This window comes from Puntigrus tetrazona, chromosome 3 (genome assembly GCF_018831695.1).
Source record: "Puntigrus tetrazona isolate hp1 chromosome 3, ASM1883169v1, whole genome shotgun sequence".
NCBI lineage: Eukaryota > Metazoa > Chordata > Actinopteri > Cypriniformes > Cyprinidae > Puntigrus > Puntigrus tetrazona.
Window position 1 is genome coordinate 24,753,084 of NC_056701.1, and position 20,000 is coordinate 24,773,083.

At 39.7% G+C, this 20,000-nt stretch overlaps 2 protein-coding genes and 1 pseudogene across 2 annotated transcripts in view; 2 read left to right on the forward strand and 1 right to left on the reverse strand.

Moving 5' to 3' along the window:
- Positions 1–9,053, reverse strand: part of LOC122341372 — an 18,270-nt pseudogene extending 9,217 nt beyond the window's left edge.
- Positions 9,054–14,545: 5,492 nt separating this feature from the next.
- Positions 14,546–16,188, forward strand: LOC122342023 (relaxin-3-like). Its single transcript, XM_043235817.1, has 2 exons — positions 14,546–14,834; positions 15,608–16,188. The coding sequence occupies exons 1-2, from the start codon at positions 14,672–14,674 to the stop codon at positions 15,895–15,897; spliced, it is 453 nt and encodes a 150-aa protein (XP_043091752.1). The 5' UTR covers positions 14,546–14,671; the 3' UTR covers positions 15,898–16,188.
- Positions 16,189–18,207: 2,019 nt separating this feature from the next.
- Positions 18,208–20,000, forward strand: part of il12rb2l (interleukin 12 receptor, beta 2a, like) — a 10,320-nt gene continuing 8,527 nt past the window's right edge. Inside the window, 2 exon segments of the mRNA XM_043235813.1 lie at positions 18,208–18,725; positions 19,066–19,347. Coding sequence (XP_043091748.1) covers positions 18,671–18,725; positions 19,066–19,347 — 337 coding nt within the window. The 5' untranslated portion in view covers positions 18,208–18,670.

The window sequence follows — 20,000 nt, forward strand, 5'->3', positions numbered from 1 at the left end:
ATTCATCCAGTCGATCTGATTTGAACATATAATCAAAGAGACACCCGACAAGGTATAGTATAAATGGTGCTTAAATACTTAGAATTTGAGGGGTTTTGATGGGTCACATGACATTTAGTAATAAAACTGCATGTCATGTGACCTGACTTCTCTCACCGTGTGCCCAGGCGTCTGGTCCTCAACCCCATGAACACCGAGCGGATAAGTTTTCCGAAGGACGCCGCGTTGACGGGCTCCAGCTTTTGCTCCTGACAGTGCAGCAGATAGTGGCAGTAGAGAGTAGACCGAGGCAAACTCACCCCTTCCGCTGTCTCATAATTATCCAACAACCACTGCACCTGAGGGCCAGAGGACAGCTGCCGGGATAAGACACACACACACAGCCACACACACACACTCAGACAGAGAGCCCAGGCTAAAAGATGTCCTAAGACAGACAACACACAAACAACCGAATGCAAAACCCGTGCATATGCTTTTGCATGCAGGCGTCGCACATGTAAGTACACTGTAATTACACACTCAAAGTCAACAGTAAACTACTTTCGGGAACCGTATTTCAGGTCATTTTGAAGTTAAACTAAATATTCAAGTGGAAAACTATTTTTTTATCATGAACTGACTGGTTGATAAGAGCTCAAATTTAAATTCATGTCGACTTTAAATGAGTACAGTGTCCTCAAATGCGTAACAAATGGCATTATTTCATGTCTTTTCATATGAATATTGTTATTCTGACAGCTTCATGAAAGCATACAGTGCTGTGAACAGGTCTTTTGTCTGAATTTCTGAGTTTGTGCACATTTGGTATTATTTTTGTTGTATGTAGATCGTGTTGGCATATAGTCTGGTTGAAAAAGAGGAACAAAGTTTCTGGTCTTTCAAGGTTTGAGTTGTAGGAGTAATTTGAGTGTGAAGTAATGCGGAAAAAAGACGAATCAAAAGCAAAACTGTTCAGTAGACGTTACAGCAAACTGGGGTTTTTTTTTGGTTTTATTTTTTTATATCACATACAGTTAACTGTTTTGGGGCGGATTTTTTCATGTGTTTGAAAGAAGTCTCTTATGTTCAGTAAGGCTACATTTATTTAATTGTAAATACATTAATACACTAAAATAAATATTTTCTGTTTGAATATTTTTCAACTTTGATCATTTTTCAATGAACTGAAAATAGTTTTATTTGAAACCGAAATCTTTTGTAACAAATGTTTTGAACAGAATTATTCGGTTCTAACGACCAATTAATTTCTTGTATTTAAAAAAACAACATAACATAACTAGTGCTGTCAAGCGATTAATCGCAATTATTCATATCCGAAATATAGTTTTTTGTTTAAATGTGTGTGTGCTGTTTATTACGTATATATAAATACACACATACAGTATATATTCTGAAAATATATACATTTCATTATATTATATATAAATATATTTAATATATATGTGTAAATAATAAATAATAATAATAATAAACCATACAAGGGTGGATTAGAACCGCAGCCTCAGAAATGCTTGACTGAATGACTGATGAATTATATTGTATTATTAATACTTCTATCGTATAATAATATAGTAATAACTTTGCACTGCCTGCACTGTCTGTAGTTACACCACTGCATAACAAATATATACACTCATATATTATTTAAACAAAAACAGGATTAACCATTTGACAGCATCCTCACGTTTTGGTTATAAATCTGACGACATTCATTGACATGCAAAAATACAGAAAACCAGAGAGGAGCGAGCACTTGTACACAGCTCTGTATGCCTGTCGACAACTGTTTCTGCGTGCCGTGGCATACAAGACGCAGTATGCAATGAGACGATAAATCAATAAAATACCTCAATTCTTAACTAAAAGAATTTTGTAACAGAGCGTGCAGCAAAACTGGAAGGCCGCCGCGTATAGGAACATGTCGAACACAAGGCCATCTGTCTCTCACGGTTATTATGAACATGGTTATGACTGAATTTGAATGTTTTCAGCGATGAATACGACAGCACAGTGAAAGCCTCAGCAAGCACCGCCGACAAGCTGCATGTCAGCTGTCGTCATAGTAATGGCATGCTGTTCCTGATAAAAAAAACATTCTTCATGGAATAAAACTGAAAATGAAATAAATTTGGACTTGGAAGTATCACTGTGCTCTCTGGCAGGTGGAACGGAGCGATGAGATCACCATGCGTTTAAATTTATTTGGGTGGCGGGGATAGGGGGGGAATCTGTGAGTGGCGATGAGTGACGATTAAGCCCCGCCCCTGCTGTCGTCATACCTTTTTGTCTGCCGACGGCACGCTATTGTCCTCGCCTTCGTTTATACTCACGGTGGCTGGAGAGGCACGAGTGGGGTGCGGATAACCGTGACCGTTTCCGCTGCTGCCGGTCCCGCCGCCGGCCAGCATGTAGCCGCCCTGAATCACGTAGCTCCCGCTGCTACCGTTAGCCTCGCCTCCGGAGTCTCCGGAACCGTTCGACGCCGTCCCAGTGGCTGCCACTACGGCTGTGACTCCGCCCCCTGCCGCCGTGGTGGGATTGGCCACGATCTGCCCCGGCCCCGCCACAAACATGGACACCCCGGGGGATCCTGTGGTCACGGAGACGGTGAGGGGGGTCCCGGGGGACGTGGCCTCGGATCCAGAGGCAGGGGTGGTCTCGTAGTACTGTCCAGCAGTGGTCTGGGTGTACAGGGGAGTCTCTGTGTACGGGAAACTGCTGGAACGACTGCGAGAAAAACAGCAGGGTTACAACAGGCCCGTTCACACAGAGCACGATAACGATCTTAATATTAATTTTTCTTAATATTAATGAATATACACATAAATACATATTTATTTTGCATGTGATTAATCACAATTAATTATTTGACTGTCTGTATTCAAACAAGCACAACTTTGTTTCACACTGTCTATCTTTTGACACCACAATTGATATTCGTATCCTTCAAGCAGTGCTAATAGTTTCTTAAAACAGTTGTCTAACCTGTGGTTAACAGTAGCTATGACAAAGAGCTAGCTGTCAATTCAAGAAGCATGTATAGTGTGAAAAGCCCCGATCCTACACATGTGCACAGGACGTGTTGGTTCCTGTAAACACTCACATGGTGCTGGTGGTGTAGTTTGCATCTCCTCCTTCCACATACTGCACCTGGTTGGTATACACATGCTGGACTGGCACCTGTTGGAGCTGCTGCTGTACCTGTGGTGCACATACACCAATACACAAATTAGGAAGGCAAAATTGACACAATCGGTTATGCTTTAAACCTAATTCTGCAATAAAAACATGCCTGCAGCCACATTCAGTGCACTAATTCAGTGTTTCCCAACCTTTTAATCTTATCTACACTCTGAAATAAAACCCCAACACTTGGGAGTAAGGTTTAAGTACAGAAATCTGTATTAAACTCATATTACACCGGATAGCATTTTCATTATTGTTATTAATATATTGGGAACCTCCAAAAATTATTTTTTTAACTAAAAACAATCAATACTGTGGGTAAAAAAATAGACTTAGTTTCTACAAAAAGTAGTACGTATGCTGGGATAAGTTTAATTATTAAGTAAACCCCAGCAATACACTAAAATTTAGCTTTTATTATTAGTTTTATTATATTTATTATTTTATTTATTTATTTAGCATTTATTAAAGTTATTTAGATTTTTTATATAAAATATATTACTGATTATAATATGATTACTGACTAAATTAATATAAAAATATTTAATATAAGCAAATGTTGAATCTTTTTAGATATTTTTCTGTTAACCTTTACTTTTGAGCTTTCAAAGAAAAGAAAAAGAAAAAAGATATATAAAATATAATATATCACTTTTTCTACATATTACAATGATTTCTGAAAATTCAGCTTTGCATCATAAAAATTATTCATGATTTAAAACAGAAAGCGGTTATTTTAAACTGTAATCATATTTTACAATATTACTGTTTTTACTGTATTTTTAACCAAATAAATGCAGCCTTGATTAGCATGAAGAAACTTCTTTAAATAACATTTTTTTAAATCCTACCAAACCTAAACTTTGAACAATATTGTGTGTATCATATATTTTTAATTTAGGCTCCCCACAGATCCTTGGTTGGAAATCACTGCACTAAAGGATCTAACACAATCAACTCGGTCTCACTGACTGACCACAGCTATAACTACAACACCGTGTTTTAACTGAAGTCACCTACACTATGGGCTGAGGGCATCTCATAGAGGTAAGACTGCACATCTGGCACAGCAGCAGAGGTGTAGAAGACCCTGTCTGTCTGCCCGTCCACTGACATGACGGGTAGAGATAAGGTGATGGGTGAACAGGCGACAGGCAGAGATGGGGAAACAGGATGAGCAATCCAGCAAACCTCCGTTGACAGATGCATAGGATAAACTACCTCCAAACGGGTTAGTGCTTTTCTCTAGTAGTACTACCGCTGGCCTATGCTCCAACCAGTGTTCTATCTGTCTCTTTCTCTTCACCTCACTCTCTCTCTGTGCATCACTTCCTCTCTGTCTGAGAAAAGAGTCCTGAAATCAACCGTTAGAGAGTTAGACGACTGTAATCTTTGCATTTAAAGGTCCCCTTAAGCACGCGTTCTTTGTGGTGAGTAGTGACGTAATTTCAACTGAAACAGGAAGACAGGGCAGGAAATATTGAGAAGCCCCGTCTCCTTTTAAAAATAGCAAACAGCGTTGTTTATATCTGACCTGGCCAGAGCCTTTGAGCTCGGTAAAGCCGCATTTGACAGCCACAGTCTAGATTACTCCATAGATTCAATATGAAACTCTTGCTACAACAAAATAGTGATCATAGTGCTGGGCGGTGTGACAAAAAAATATATATTATACCGGTTTCAACGCTATTTTTTTTTAAGCATGATCAGGTGTTAACCACATATTCTACTGACATGTTAACCAGGAGCCACTCTTATTTATAAATCGCATAAAACATCCTCTGATGAAATAAACAGGCAGCTACATTAAAAAAAAAAAGAGCGACTCTGCGGTAGTTTTGGCTGTAATTGTACTTTTTTTTAAAATCTCATACAGCGCACTGTCTGCGTCTGAGCAACTGGAAAAAAAACAAAACAAAAAAAAAGTGCATGCTTCCATCTTCCAGGTTTATTAAAAAAAGTCGTCAGTATGTATATTCTAAGAAAACGCCGCTTACTAAAGTTACTTTTGTAAAGTGACGTTGTTTAAATGACATACACGGTATTGCGGTATTTAAAAATTTGTATCATAAGAAAAATAAACGCCAGTATTTGTATAAACCGGTATATCGCCGAGTGATCATAATCATGCTGAGTGTTTAATATTTGCTGACTCTGTCATATGATTTTGCTCTGTGCGATCGCATCTCTGTGTCCGCTGCCAGGATTCAGCATGAAACTACACCTCATTTGCCCCAAATCGAGAGCATATTTACACCGCCCGAATCCTCTCTGCTTGGTGGCGGCGCTCAAATTGTAGAGAGAATTTGGCGGTCGGAAGATTTGACGTGAAGCTGAAGTACAAGGTGACATTAAAATAATTGTTGATCCATTTTAGCGGAACTGCTCATTTTAAACGCTTTTATCTTCTAAATGCTAATTCTGTCACTGGCTTATAGATAACCTTAATGACACTAACACCCAAAAAAAGTAAAGTGCTTTTGAATTCAGGGGGACTTTAAGCAACAGTTAGGCCACTTTTTCTAGATGAACTATAATGCAATACATTCGAGATGTCAAGATGCATTGGAAAATGAAATGGGAGTCACATAAAATGCAGAGAGAGCCAGGCTTTACTGACATAATAACACACACTTATATGAGTGAGAGCGCTCACCTCTTGTGTCAGGTGCACCGATTGTAGGCTGGTGACATTCAGCTGGGTGCCCGGCTCTGTTTTTGTTGTCTGAGATGTGGCTTGAACTACTGACCTCTGTTAATAGATTACAGGGGAAAAAAAGAGAAAAACATTAGCTTCCTGAAAAAGCTCCTGTGAGAACGGCGAACCACAATCTCATTGATCTAAACTGGGCCATGGTTTACAGCTTTAATGCTAAAAAAGATTTTCAGACCCTCTTATTTTTAACTTTACCCCTGAAGAAATTAATTGCACTTATGTTTAAAATAAGATAAAGACTTCAGTCTTATCGGTGGCCTAATAAAATGTATCTGGGGCAAAGATGATCACATGTTAACCTGAATACCGCTCACTTTACCTCAGTAACCCTCCTGTTTTCAGAACCTTACACTTATGTATAAATAAACCGTAGCTAACCGCAGTAAACATTTAACATTTAATCATTTAGCAGATGCTTTTTTTTCTAAAGTGAGTTAACAATAGAAGCATTTAGATCAACGAGAGACCAACAGTAAACAAGTACCAGCTATTCTAGTAATAGAATAGAATAGAATAGAATAGAATAGAACAGGTGCTGTGAAAAACACAAACCCAATATGACTAAATGTACCTTTAAGTATGTTTTAGGTATACTACTTTTAAGAGTTTTTATTTTTGTCTTTTATGCTCACCAAGACTGCATTTAATTGACTTTATTTGACTTGAAATATTATTACAATTTATAAAAAAAAAAAATCTATTTATTTCCTGTGATGAAAACGTATTTGAGGAATAGTAAGCATTTATTTGAAATAGAAATCTTTTATAATAATATATAAATATATATAAATGCCCTGGTCACCTTTAATCAATTTAATGCATCCTTATTGAATAAATAATTTTTTTATTAAAAAAAGGTATGACTTGCAGTTTATAAATGTAATTATTAGAGTTTAGACGATGAATTTGCGAAGGATTGAATTTGCGAATGAATTGTTGAAGGATTTTGCGCTGATTAAACAGGAACATTTATTTCAATCTTAATATAAATCTTAAGAAACATACACATTATATGCACCTGGACATCTAGTTGCTCATCTGTGGATGTACACTTTGTTATCCAGCTCTGTGTATATTTACCAGAATCCTTTGGACAGGCTAAACTACCGATCTGTCTTTAAAACCTTTATGTTTTTTGAAAGCAGTGGCTTCCTCTGTGGTTACCTCCCACAAGTGCTGTTCGGGGTAAACATGGTACACAACAGCAAAATCCCTCAATCGTCATGTCTCATTCGTTTGAGGACTGCATGGCAAGCCTTTTTCTAAGAACTGCTATTCTACAAAACTCCAACAGACCCAAACAACAAGCAGTGCTGGATTTCCTCCATCTGCGTGCCGACTGAGGCCAAGGCGTTTCAAAATTCTCTCACAGTTTTCTAAGCTTCAACAACATTTCTTCCGGTCTGATGAAGTCTGATTTAATTAGACTGTGCTGAAGTAAAAAAAATTAAAAATAAATAAATAAATCAAGAACTTGGTATGAAAGACGCTTTCTGTATTTTCACAGTTGTGTGTTTTTAGATATTACAAGACAGGTCGAAAATACTTGAAATGAAATGCAAGTCATTTTAACTAAAAGCTTTTTAAACATTTACATGCTTAAGTCCATGACCTTGATTGCTTTTTTGTGTGTGCTCAACTACATATATTTCTGGTTGACTAGTAGTCGTTCATTTTAAGCATATAACCATAAACCATACAAAATCACGATAATGAGCCTTCAATTGCCTGCACAGATCACCAGCAGATATAATAAATATGATTTATCTCAGGAAAAACAGCAAGTAGACTGCATTAACATTTAAATCATTTATGGATAAACTTTTGTTTTGGGTTTAAGAATTTGTAATTTGTTTATTCAATATAGATATATTTTTATGTCTGTAAAGGAAAGTATTCATTCAACCTAGGTTCTCAAAGATATTGCTTTCATCGCTTTTTATGTTGAGCGCTAATAAATAACGAAAGTATCTAAAAAAACTATTTTAAGAGTATTGTAAGAAGCGGTGTCCAAACCAAACCCGGGCGCCGGGCGCGGTTTCAATTACCTGTATTAGCGTGTATTATCACATAGACCAGTTCGATCTGCCATCACAGACTTTGTGAAAGCGCATCCTGTTTGTATTTGGGCACACGGGTTTAGGGTTTAGGGTTTAGGGATACCTGTTGGGCGCTCTGCACCTGCTGCACCGAGGAACTTTCTGGACTGAGCAGGAGGACTAGAATCTGACACAGAGTCACTGGAATGAAGAGAACCCTCTACAGAAATAAATAAGAAAGCGCATTAATATTTGATAGAAGGAACGTGACCTGCATTGCATTCAAGGTAAATCTTCTTATTTTCTTTTCTTCCGCTTATCCTGGGGGCCGGGTCGCGGGGCAACAGTCTAAGCAGGCGGTCCAGTCCAGGCGCGAGACATAGTCTCTCCAGCGTCTGTCCCGGGGCCTGGACATGGCGTGAGCGAACAGATGCCCGAGCCACCTCAGCTCGCAGCGGGTCTTTTCTGAACGGTTATCTCTAAGGGGGCGCCCAGCCACCCTACGAAGGAAACTCATTTCGACCGCTTGTATCCGGGATCTATTCGGTCATGACCCAAAGCTATGACCAGGTGAAGTAGGAACTAAGATAAATCGATCTGCCATCACAGAGCTTTGCCTGTCTTCGCCACGCACCATTACCCCCAGTCGGTCAACTATTCCACCTGGAGCAGCTCCCCAGTATGAAGGGGGGCAAGCCACCCTTGGGACTGAGGACCAGGGTTTAGATTTTCATCCCTGCCGCTTCACACTCAGCTGCAAACCGCCCCAGCACACACTGAGGTCTTGGCCAGATGCAGCCAACAGAACAACATCATCAGCAAAAGCAGAGAAGCTATTGGGCGCCCCTGCACCTGCTGCACCACCTGTGTAGGAACTCCAGTCTGGACTACGGCAGCAGGAGGACTAAGAATCTGACACAGAGTCACTGGAATGACAGAGAACCCTCTACAGAAAGGAAAATTGATGCCTTCTCCAAATCCACAAAACACAGCTGGCAAACTACCCTCCAGCATTCCTGATAGAGCTGGTCCAGTTTTATTGTTCCTCAAGCCGTGACCTCCAGCACCCTGGCATAGATTCCCAGGAGGCTGAGAAGGTATCCCCACATCTTTCTGAACCACCACCCCGTCTAATCAGACTCGCGACCTTGCAGAGTAGATGGCAGCCCCACAACATCCAAACCGTATTCCGGGCGGATTGTCCACCCCTGGCTGCCACAGAGCTTCTCAACCAATGATATGTCTTTATTTATCTGTGGGGAGACTATCCAGAACGTTAGGTTTCAGCACTAATACGGTGTTGGCAGTGACTTTCCCTCTCTACCTGTGAACCGTGACATTTTCGATGGCCTACTCCTCCCAGACCCGAGTGTGTTCTGCAGCTCCGCTGGACGGCGTCAGGTGAGTCCTCGGGCCAACCATGAGGATCTTCAGCTGTGACATATTCCGGAGTCTGAGTGGGACACGCGGGAGACTTGCTCCGGCGGGGCGCGACCAAAGAGGTAGAGAACATAGTCCATTCGGACTCAACCGTCTCCAGCTCCCTGGGCGTTCGCCTGGCTCTTCTGTGCTCTTCCCAACAGCGACGGGGGGTGTGGTCTGGCCGGATCCAACTCACCACCAGGTGGTGCAGTTGGGCCTCTTGATGGCGTCGCTCCTGGTGGACACCTTATGCTTGAACAGTCTGAAGTTCAGCAGCAGTCCCCAGCACGATAGAGTCCCGTGGAGCCTTTCCAGCACCCTCCCAAGGACCAAGAAGGCCGGTACTCTACACTGCCATCTAGGTCAGCACTTTGCATCCACGGATTAAACTCAAATACATAGGCGTTGTTGGGGAGCCGCCGTCACGGTGGCAGCCTGGCCTGATGTGGGAGTCACACCGCCTCCCTGAGGCTGACAGGGAGAGTCTGCTGCAGCTCCACCCTCACATACGCTGGGGTTGCCATTGACTGAATGCAATGAAGTCCATCGAGAAGAAATTCAGTGCGTGGAGGTTTTGAGCCGGTCAACCTCACGCAACAACTCATTCTGTGATAATAACAGGGTTGGTTGTCGAATGTCGATATTATCACGGTCCCTCCTGCAGGTGGTGGGCCCAATGGCCCCAAACCAGATGGAACATTTTAAATAACATCCACAATCAATCCACCTTATTACCACAGATTTTCAGCAAATCCACCACGTTTTTGTTAAATGTAACTGCTTTGAGTAGATTTTCAGGAAAATGTCTTTATTTATGCGGAGACTATAGAACGTTATTTATTGACCTCTTACCTGTAACTGTAATCCAGTAGACTGCTGGAAGGTGAGCTCTGTCAGCTGTGACAAGCGGCAGTCTTTAAATAGGCGTCGCTCCAGTCGATAAGTTGACGGTGGCAGCCTGGCCTGATGTGGGAGTCACACCGCCTCCTGAGGCTGGGAGCTTCATTTATATAAATCAATGAAAGAGAAATTCAAAGTTAGCATGTGTGAAGCAAACCAGAGAACATTTTAAATAACATACAATCAATCCACTTATTAAACAGATTTTCGTGGAAGAAGCTCTGGCCTCTAATAACGGCAGATGAGGAGTCTGTTATTCAGACATTAGACATTAATACCAGGGAATATTAGACTTCCAGTAGACTTCCGCGCAAGTCACTGACCAGTCAGTATTTCAGAGAGCCATGCAATCATTTTTAATTTCATCATTTGCTAGCGAATCACCATTGTCAATAGTGTAGGATGAGTTCTGCACTGATGTAGAAGGTCTAAGCATGAATAATAATAATAATAATAATGAAGATGATAATAATAATAATAACACTAACAAAGTTATTTGAGTTTTCATTATTATCACTAATCACCACCTTGGCACAGTCATGTGGTTCCAAGAAAGCCCTAAAGACTACAACCTTTGTTGGGCCAGCATAAAGAAGAGCATGGAAGTTAGGGCAGAGCATTTGGTGTCCTATTACTAGAAACCTGATAACTGCTTGCAAATGAATGAGGCCACACATCATTGGCAAGAACATACACACACACACACACACACACACACACACACAAAAGGTGCGTTTCTCTTTCTTTGATACTTAAAAATTCAATCCCACTGTTATTAAAACCTTGTATGTGACCTTGGACCACAAAACCACAAAAAGTCATATGGGTAAATTTTTTATCATTGAGAATTATACATCATCTGAAATATGAATAAATAAGCTTTCCACTGCTATATGTTTTTTTAGCATAATACAATATTTGGCTGAGATACAACCTGAAGGGGGCAATATATATATATATATATATATATATATATATATATATATATATATATATATATATATATATATATATATATATATATATATATAAAATTCCCTTTAAACTTATCCAAATATTCAGTCTTGATATATTTACAGTAGGAAATTAACATATCTTCTTAGAACACAATCTTTACCTAACATCCTAATGATTTTTGGCATAAAACACGAATCAAAAACTTTGACCCATAAAATGTATTACTGGCTAATGTTACAAATATGCCCTTGCTACTTATGACTGCTTTTGTGTTCCAGGTTCACAAATATCCTCCTCAATAAAAAATAAATATCAATGTCAAATTTCAAGTGTCAGTACTAATTTACTTCATTTCTGTTGCTCTAATCTGGCCAGTTTATGATTCAATTATGCAATAATCAAATCAAAACAAGTCTGTATACATCTTGCTTCTTTTGTTTAGTTATAACGTTAGCTTATGATTTTTTTATCAATTTGCATCATATGCGTAGTTCACATAAGCAACATTCTTACATAATTACATAATTATAATAATAATAATAATAATTTATATAATCGCTTTTTTGCTGTGAGGGAGATGTTCACATCCACCACCTGAATGCATATATTTCTATAATACCTTAACATTTATACTAAAGACGTAATGATCTAATACATGATAAGATGCATAATAATAATACAAATAAAATGCATTTACATAAATGAACAGCTATTGGCTTCTATAACATAAGTATGCGCATCCATAAGGCATCATTTTAATCAAAACAGAAATGTCAATAAATAAACCATTTGAACCTGGTTAGTTTATCCATAAACTAAACGCATAAATGTAACACAGTATACACCTCACAAAAGAATCTACTCGTGGTCGTGCAAACATTTCGACCCCGGCACCTGCGCAGTCAAATGTCCTGCTTTGCATCTTATTTACAATGCACTGACTGCACATTATATCATATATGGTTTCATATCCAACAGACATCGATTGGTCAAGCAAAGGTGAAGAACGGGAGAGCGTCTGCTTTATACATGTCAACGTGCTCGTCGATGTAACTATGCCAACAGCGTTTATAACACCTGGCTCCATAGCAACGCTAGCCGAGCGCTACGGATGGGTGGCTATCCAGCAATGTGTATGGAGACTCACGTATTATTGCAAACAACACCCGCCATTTTGTACAACCTATCTAGTATATCGTCATAACAACGAGCAGCTTTGGCTGAGGCTGCTGGTAATAATGTCTATCCTCGGAGAGACGCGTCTGTCTAGCGCTGGACACGATCGCTTAGCAATCCCGCTCAACGATAATGATTATTGGACGTCGATAGACGCTAAAAATATCATCATCCTCGCACCTGTTTCTGTTTTCCACGCACTGAGACTTCGTAAGAAATATAAAAAACGGAATCACCTCTTATTCCGAGTGACTTTTCCAGCGGTACTTTGGATTTAATACGCTTTTTGTCAATGAATCGGGTTGTTGTTGTTGTTGATTCTCGTTGCTGGGTTCTTGTCACCACGACTACCGTGGCTATGGCGCTTCGTCCTCACCCGGGCAACTGTTGCTACCCACTCGCTGCGTTCCCGCCCCCTTTATTCGCTCCGATTGGTCCGGTTACAATAACTATAACGCCGCGTCTTCCTATTGGTGGAACCGGGGAGCCAGCGCTATATAAGGGACCGGGTTCGTCTGAAGCCTGTCAATCATAACCGTGTCTCACGCTTTTGTGCGCTGATCTGAAATCAGTCGCGTCGCTAGGTTTACGTCGTTCGCTTTTACGGAACATCTGGCAGAAAGCTGATCTGAATCCACGTTGTGTAAGAGCTTTAAACGCGGGCTCTTCCTCCAAATAAAACCAAATGTATGCAGTAAATCCATGCAATTTTGATTAAAACGCGTTAATTATAAAGTCTTTTTGTGCTCACAGATATTTTAGCATAAAATACACTTAAATATGTTTAATTGCACTTTGAATTAAACGTGATATATGAACAAACCTGCCCTGGCTCGCTTTGCCTAATTAATGACAAAATTCAGGTTCATAATAGAATACGTATTCAAGTAGTTTTTATGAAGTGCATATATTTAAAATAACTTAAACCTGAGAAAAGTGAATGTGATGGAAGTGTAATTTTGTGTTTCTTTATAAGATTTAAAATTTACACACACACACACACACACACACACACACACACACACACACACACACATTATAGGTTATACTATTAAATATTACATACATTTCCCAGGCCACCATCCATGCGTCCAATATTGTGGTTAATGTCTCTCGAAATGTCACGTTGTTGTCATTGTTATCTTCGCATTCGTTAAAAATTCATTATTCTCTTGTCATTTTGGATACTGGTGACCTTTGTCCGCGTGGATGCAGGGATCGCTCGTGTGCAATGGACTGTGTTATCACACTTTGAAAATGCCATACTCGCTACATCTCTTTGTCTCTTAACCTCTACACCTCATAGTCATCACTCAGTCCGGAAAAAAAATGGTAAAAAAAATAAAATACATGATGCATTGCAGAGAAGGTGAAACGGTGTTCGGGGTGAACTCGGGACACGCATTTTGGGGAGCCTTGCTCTCGCTTTCTTAAATGCAAGCCTTACGGTTTTCACCTGGTGGATGATAAAATATGTGCATATTCCCAGGTAATGTATCATAAAGATGTACGTGCACGTTATTACACGGTAAATTTACTTAAACGTCGAAGGCTGAAGAAAACGGGCCTTCGAAAAGTATTCATTTAATTATTTTTCAGTTAAAATGTAGCTTAAATGTGATCTTTGAGCTTTGATCAATGCAATGTAAGACTCTTTGGAGTGAAGCGTTATGTACAAAATGTAAATAAAACTTTAATCATTAATGAAATTATTTCTAACTAGGAAAAATAATAACGCATTGCACTGCATCAAATAATCATAGGCTCGATTCCCAAGAAATGTGATAAAATGTGTATCTTGAATGCAATAAATATGCATCCAGATGCATAAAAATGTAACTGAAATACATTTATTGGAGAAAACAGACCGATATCTTAATTCAATCACTGTAAAGAGAAATGTTCATGCTGCAATATCCCGAAGTGAGTCGTATGGGAAATATGATTCATCATTTTAAATGAAGAAAGAGTGTCTAGTGTCACAGAATGTCGTTATAATTACACATTCACCTTTCCTGCTCGTGCTTTTGTTACCGGAAAGGTCTCTGCCGCTATCTCGCAGGGTTATCAGTGACTCCTGCTAAAAGGGGGGGGTTGTGGGGGGTTGAGCGTGCGTGCCCCTCACCTCTTTATAAAGAGAAACAGAGACCTGAGAAAAATCACAGAACTTCTCCGTCAAACAGACACCTGGCTCCGAACCCGAAGGGAAGGCCGGCAGGGAAGCAGCTTCTGAAGATCAACCGCCGCTGTCGGTGAAAGACCCGCTCTCAGCATGATGTGGAAAAGCACAGCGCTCGCAGTGTGTCTGCTGCTGGCTGGAGTACAGGCGCTGGACGGCCCCTCGTACGGAGTCAAGTTGTGCGGCCGGGAGTTCATCCGCGCTGTCATCTTCACCTGCGGAGGCTCTCGGTGGAAGCGCTCCTTGACTAACACGGGTTAGTATCGCAAGTCTGAGTTGTAACAATATTACAAATGTTTAATTACTTCGGCTATATCTATTTTACTATATATATATATATATATATATATATATATATATATATATATATATATTTTTTTTTTTTTTTTTTTTTTTTTTTTTTTTTATTATTATTATTATTTAATTATTTTATTTATTTATTTTTTACTGTTGAGCACTAGTAGACATCATATCACAAATACAGAATACTTTTTTTATACAGAAAAATGCTGGATTTAAACCTTTTCTCCACTCAAAACTTTAAAATGCAGGTTGTAACAATGTTACAAACATTTGCATATACGTACCAATTTAATCTCAGTTTGTACTGTGTTTAAAACCAGTTGATTTTACATTCAAAATTATGGACTAAAATTGTGAAAAAAAATTTTTTGAAAGAAATAATACTTTTAGCCAGCGAATTGATCAAAGGTGACATTAAATCACATTCAGAATGTTACAAAAGATAAATAAAGCATATATTTTTTTAATCGAAATGAGTTAACTGTAATAACATTTCACAATATCAGTGTGTGGCTTTATTTTGAATTAATAAATGCAGCCTTTGTGTGCATAAAAAGCTCATAAAACATTACTATATAAGTCTTTATTTTTCAAAATTCAATGTTTAATTCAATCTATAACTTGTAAAACTTAGAATTGTTGAGTGAAAAGACTTTCTTCACCAGAAATCATTCATTCGCGTGTATAATTGCACAAGTATTGCATGAAACATCTCTTCTTTCCCAGATGAAATCCTGGACTTATTCAGCTCATATGACAGCAGCGCTGCAGACGGTGCCGTGCTGTACGGTGCTGCACCGTCCTCCCAGCATGCCCCTGACTCAGATCTTCCGGCGCTGACCCAAGGGGAACAGGAAGGTGGTGTGTTCAGCAGGCCCGCGCGCTCTCTCATTTCTCAGGAGGTGCTCGAAGCGCTGCGTACCGTGGACAGAAAGGGACGTGACGTAGTGGTGGGACTGTCCAACGCCTGCTGCAAGTGGGGCTGCAGCAAAGGAGAAATCAGCTCGCTTTGCTGAGAAACTGGCCTTCTCTACAGCACGAGTGAATAAAAAAGCGTGCACGTGTGCTTCTCCAACCTGTCCCGTATTTCATTTCCTCCATATTTTGTGCTCGAGACTTGTTCGTGGTTTGCATTGAACTCCCACGCATTTTGCACTTAATTTAAATAAAGATTTTATAAAGTTTGATGTTGTAAAGTCATAAGTTGGGCTACTTTTTGTATTCGATTCAGTGTATTCGCTTTTTAATCTTTATCTGGAGTATATTTCTCTCTTGAATAAAGATGGTTTGCATTAATCGCTAATGAATCAGTTTGTGCTCATTTGCATATATAACCATAAAAATCTTTTAATAAACCGTGATCAGTCAGCTTTCGAAATTATGGCAAATTAATTTTCTAAAAAGTCGTTTTTTAAAAAGTTCTGGCTATCTCTCATTGGTTGAAACCACAGTAATGGGGAAGACTGCTGACATGGCAATGGTCAATGGACAGAAGTTCAGGGCTGGCTGTTCACAGAGTGCTGTATTAAAGCATATTAAATGACTGGAAGGAAGAAAGGCGGGAAAAGGGATGACCGCAAACGCTTTGAAGTAAAGCTGATTCAAACACTTGGGAGAGCTTCACAAGGAGTGGAGTCGTCCCACTCAGACGTCTTCAGGATAAAGGCTAGTAAATCCCTTCTGAAACAGAAACAACACCAGAAGCATCTTACCAGGGCTAAGGAGAAACACAATAGACTGCAGCTCAGTGGTCCAAAGTCCTCTTTCCAGATAAAAGTACATTTTGCATTTCCTCTGGAAATCAAGGTCTTGGAGGAAGACTGGAGAGGCACAGAATCCAAGCTGCTTGAAGCCCAGCGAAGTTTCTGAAGTCACTGCTGATTTGTGGTGCTGTGATGTCTGCTGGTGTTGGTTCATTCGGTTTTATCAAGTCCAAAGCCATCTTCCAGGAGATCTTCTGACAAGCTTTAAGGGATGCTGGTTTCCTTTTCCAGCAGGACTTTAGCACCCGCCCACAGTGACAAAACCACTTCCAAGTGGATATTAGTGTGCTCGATTGGCCAGACAACATGCCTGAGGTGACGCCCATGTGGTATCTATGGTATATTTTTACGAGAAAGATGAGAAACTGTGGATCCAACAACACGGTACGAGCTGAAGCTTCCACGCCAGTAAGGGAACCCCGACCAAGTACTGCGTGCAAAAATCAACATACTTTTAAACATATCTTTACATAACTTGAACTTTTCTGGTTTGCTAATGCTTTTTGGATTGATCCTAGGAAATAGATTTTTTACTTTCACGCTGTACCCTCTATTGATTTTTTTTTTTATTTTACATGTAATAAATCTAAAAAATATGAAAGTTAATAAGTTACCAAAACATTTTTTGAGAGCACCTGTGTGTGTGTGTGTGTGTGTGTGTGTGTTAAAAGGGAATAAATCAGCCCAAAAGCAGCCCAATCATCTTGTGAAGAGTGATGGGTCCCCATATCAATGATTGAAAACCACTGGGCTAAATAAAAAAGTCCTAAATCTTAAAGAGTGACGCTACTGACGTTCAGTTCAGTTAATTTGCAAGTTATAATATGAAGCATGAAGTATGTTTATGTCTGTGTTCGAAATGCCATACTACTCTCACTACTTCTGCAATATCCAGTATGTATGCTGTGCATAGTAAGCAAATGTTCTGTACGAATGGAATACCCGGATGACCTACTATATTTGCCAGAATCTGCTAAACATAACTCAAGTCCGCTGGAATCAGTACAGAAGCTGTAGAATAATGTTGCATAATATTGCAGTACAATAATAAATAAAATACCTATTTAAATAAAAATGATATTTCAATAATGCAAACCCATTTTAATCATGCTAAAAAGGATTGTATTGTTAGGTGAATGACCGACGTGTGTTCTATCAACTTTCCCTGTCTCATACCAGATGAGAAAGGCATATCTTTTGAATAAAAACTTCAGTAAATATTTGAAAAGTTCAAATAAAACGCCTTGTTAATGATACAGTTGTTTATTGTATACTGTATTGCTTAAAAATAGTAGGCAGTATGCACTGTGCACTAGGTAGTAAGCATTATGAGTTCAGCCTATCAGCTATTTCCTGTTTTTGGCCCAAGCCTTCACGTGAGCGTGAACCAGTTTCATTTCCCGATGAGAAACGCGTTTCCTGAGCTCTATTAAGATTTTTGCCTTGCAGTTCAAAATATCCTCTAAATGTCTATCGCAGATGACAGATTTTGGTTTGGTGCATCTAAAGCACCAAAGTCGACCGAGACAGCGCACGTGGGGCGCGTGCGACCGTGCCTCTAGAAACGGTTTCCTCCAAGGCGTCTACCGAGCCGAAGAACCGCGTGATCAAACTCAGCCCTCCGCTGATTGGTCGGCTGGCTTGGCGCAGGAGGGTCGTCAATAAACCTGCTAAATCTGCGAAATACAATTTACACGTGAAGCCAGTTCGAGCCTGTCAGCCCTAGTCAGAGGGGGTTTGGCGACGGTGACTCGATCGACGAAAGTCAGACTTGTATCCAAAATCCACGAGGACCCGAAAGGAAGAGGATTACGGGAAATAGAGCGCGCTCGTTCCAGGATGCCGAAAGCGACGTTAGCGTTCGTGTTAATTCGTGGGAGCGAGTGGCGGCTGTGAAAAGCGCCGTCTCGCGGGACGCCGATGTCACTCTGGAGGGGAGCACGCAAATGTCTGGTGACCGCGGACTTTCCGTGACTCCGGTCGCTCGGCTAACGGGACGTTGCGTCACACGCGGGAGCCGCGAGCGATGGCACGGCGCGCTATTACTGTAACGTTACTCTGCTTGTGGATATGTTCTCGAGGTGGGCGCGAGTGCTTGGCTTTCTGCGTTGTTTAGTCGCTTTAAACTTATTTCTTGCGAACTTGCGATGCGTTTCGTTTCACAGATAAAGTAAAATGCTTCTTTAAAAAAACACGGAATTTTTGGCAGATGCCACTTGGTATGCGATCTGTCGCAACGTTTATTAAGATTATTTGGGGTCGTTTTATATTAAACCCAAGTAGTGTTTTTGTTCTGCGATAAACATTCACAGGACAGGCCATCGAGTTCGTAAAACTTTGTCTACATGTTTTTGTTTTTTCATCGCCTTTTGCCTCAACTTGTTCTTTTTGTCTTTGTTGTCTCTCGTGGTTTTTTTTCAGTCTCTTGTGAAGTGGATGTGAACTGCTGGTGGAACGAGGCTCTTGCCGTGGGCCACAATGTGTCTGTTCTGTGCCACATGAGTTCACGGGGAAGGACGGACAGCTGTGGGCTCTGCCAGCTTTATGTTATCATACTGGGCCACAGACATGAGTTTCCGAGCACATGTGCCAATACCAAAGAAACCTTCAGCTTTTCTATCGCAGCGGAACACAGAGAGAGTGTTCGGTGCCTGTGTAACAGGACAGCTTCAGATGGCTGCAGCGTTACAGTAAGAGGAGGCTGTGAGTATGACAGAACCCACCTGTTATCTCTGATGGCCTCATTACTTGCTCTGGGACTAATTGTTTACAAGAAAAACTAGTTACTTATAGCATTTTGGGTATTCATAAACACATTTTCAGACTAGATCACACACATTATTAACGGAAGAATTACAATAAGGGGTTTAATAAAAATACAGGATGCATATTTTGATTCTAAACCTAGGGTTCCTTGCTCTATATGATACTAATATAAGTGCACAGGTATGATCTTATATATATATAAGATCATACCTGTGCACTTTACATTAATATCATATAAACAAGAAACAACTACAACCAGAAAAAAAAAAAAAAAAATATATATATATATATATATATATATATATATATATATATATATATATATATATATATATATATATATATAGATAATTTATTTTTAATCGGATTAAAAAAAATTCCAAAAGTTCTTAATTGTAATGTGTAAATGTATATTAATGTGCTACATAATCGTCCTATTACAATCATTTTTAGGTTAAAATATTATAAAAGCAATCAAAATGTAGATTATTTATTTACATTTAGTCATTTAGCAAATGAGGACAATGGAAGCGATAAAAATCGACAAAAGAGCAATAATATGTAATTGTTATAATAATTGTTTGTTGTCT

Excerpts from the sequence above, each read along its gene's own strand:
- LOC122342023 (XM_043235817.1), top strand. The coding sequence starts at position 14,672 with ATGATGTGGAAAAGCACAGCGCTCGCAGTGTGTCTGCTGCTGGCTGGA. Across the intron at positions 14,835-15,607 it reads GCGCTCCTTGACTAACACGG|ATGAAATCCTGGACTTATTC; the intron begins GTTAGTATCGCA and ends CTTCTTTCCCAG.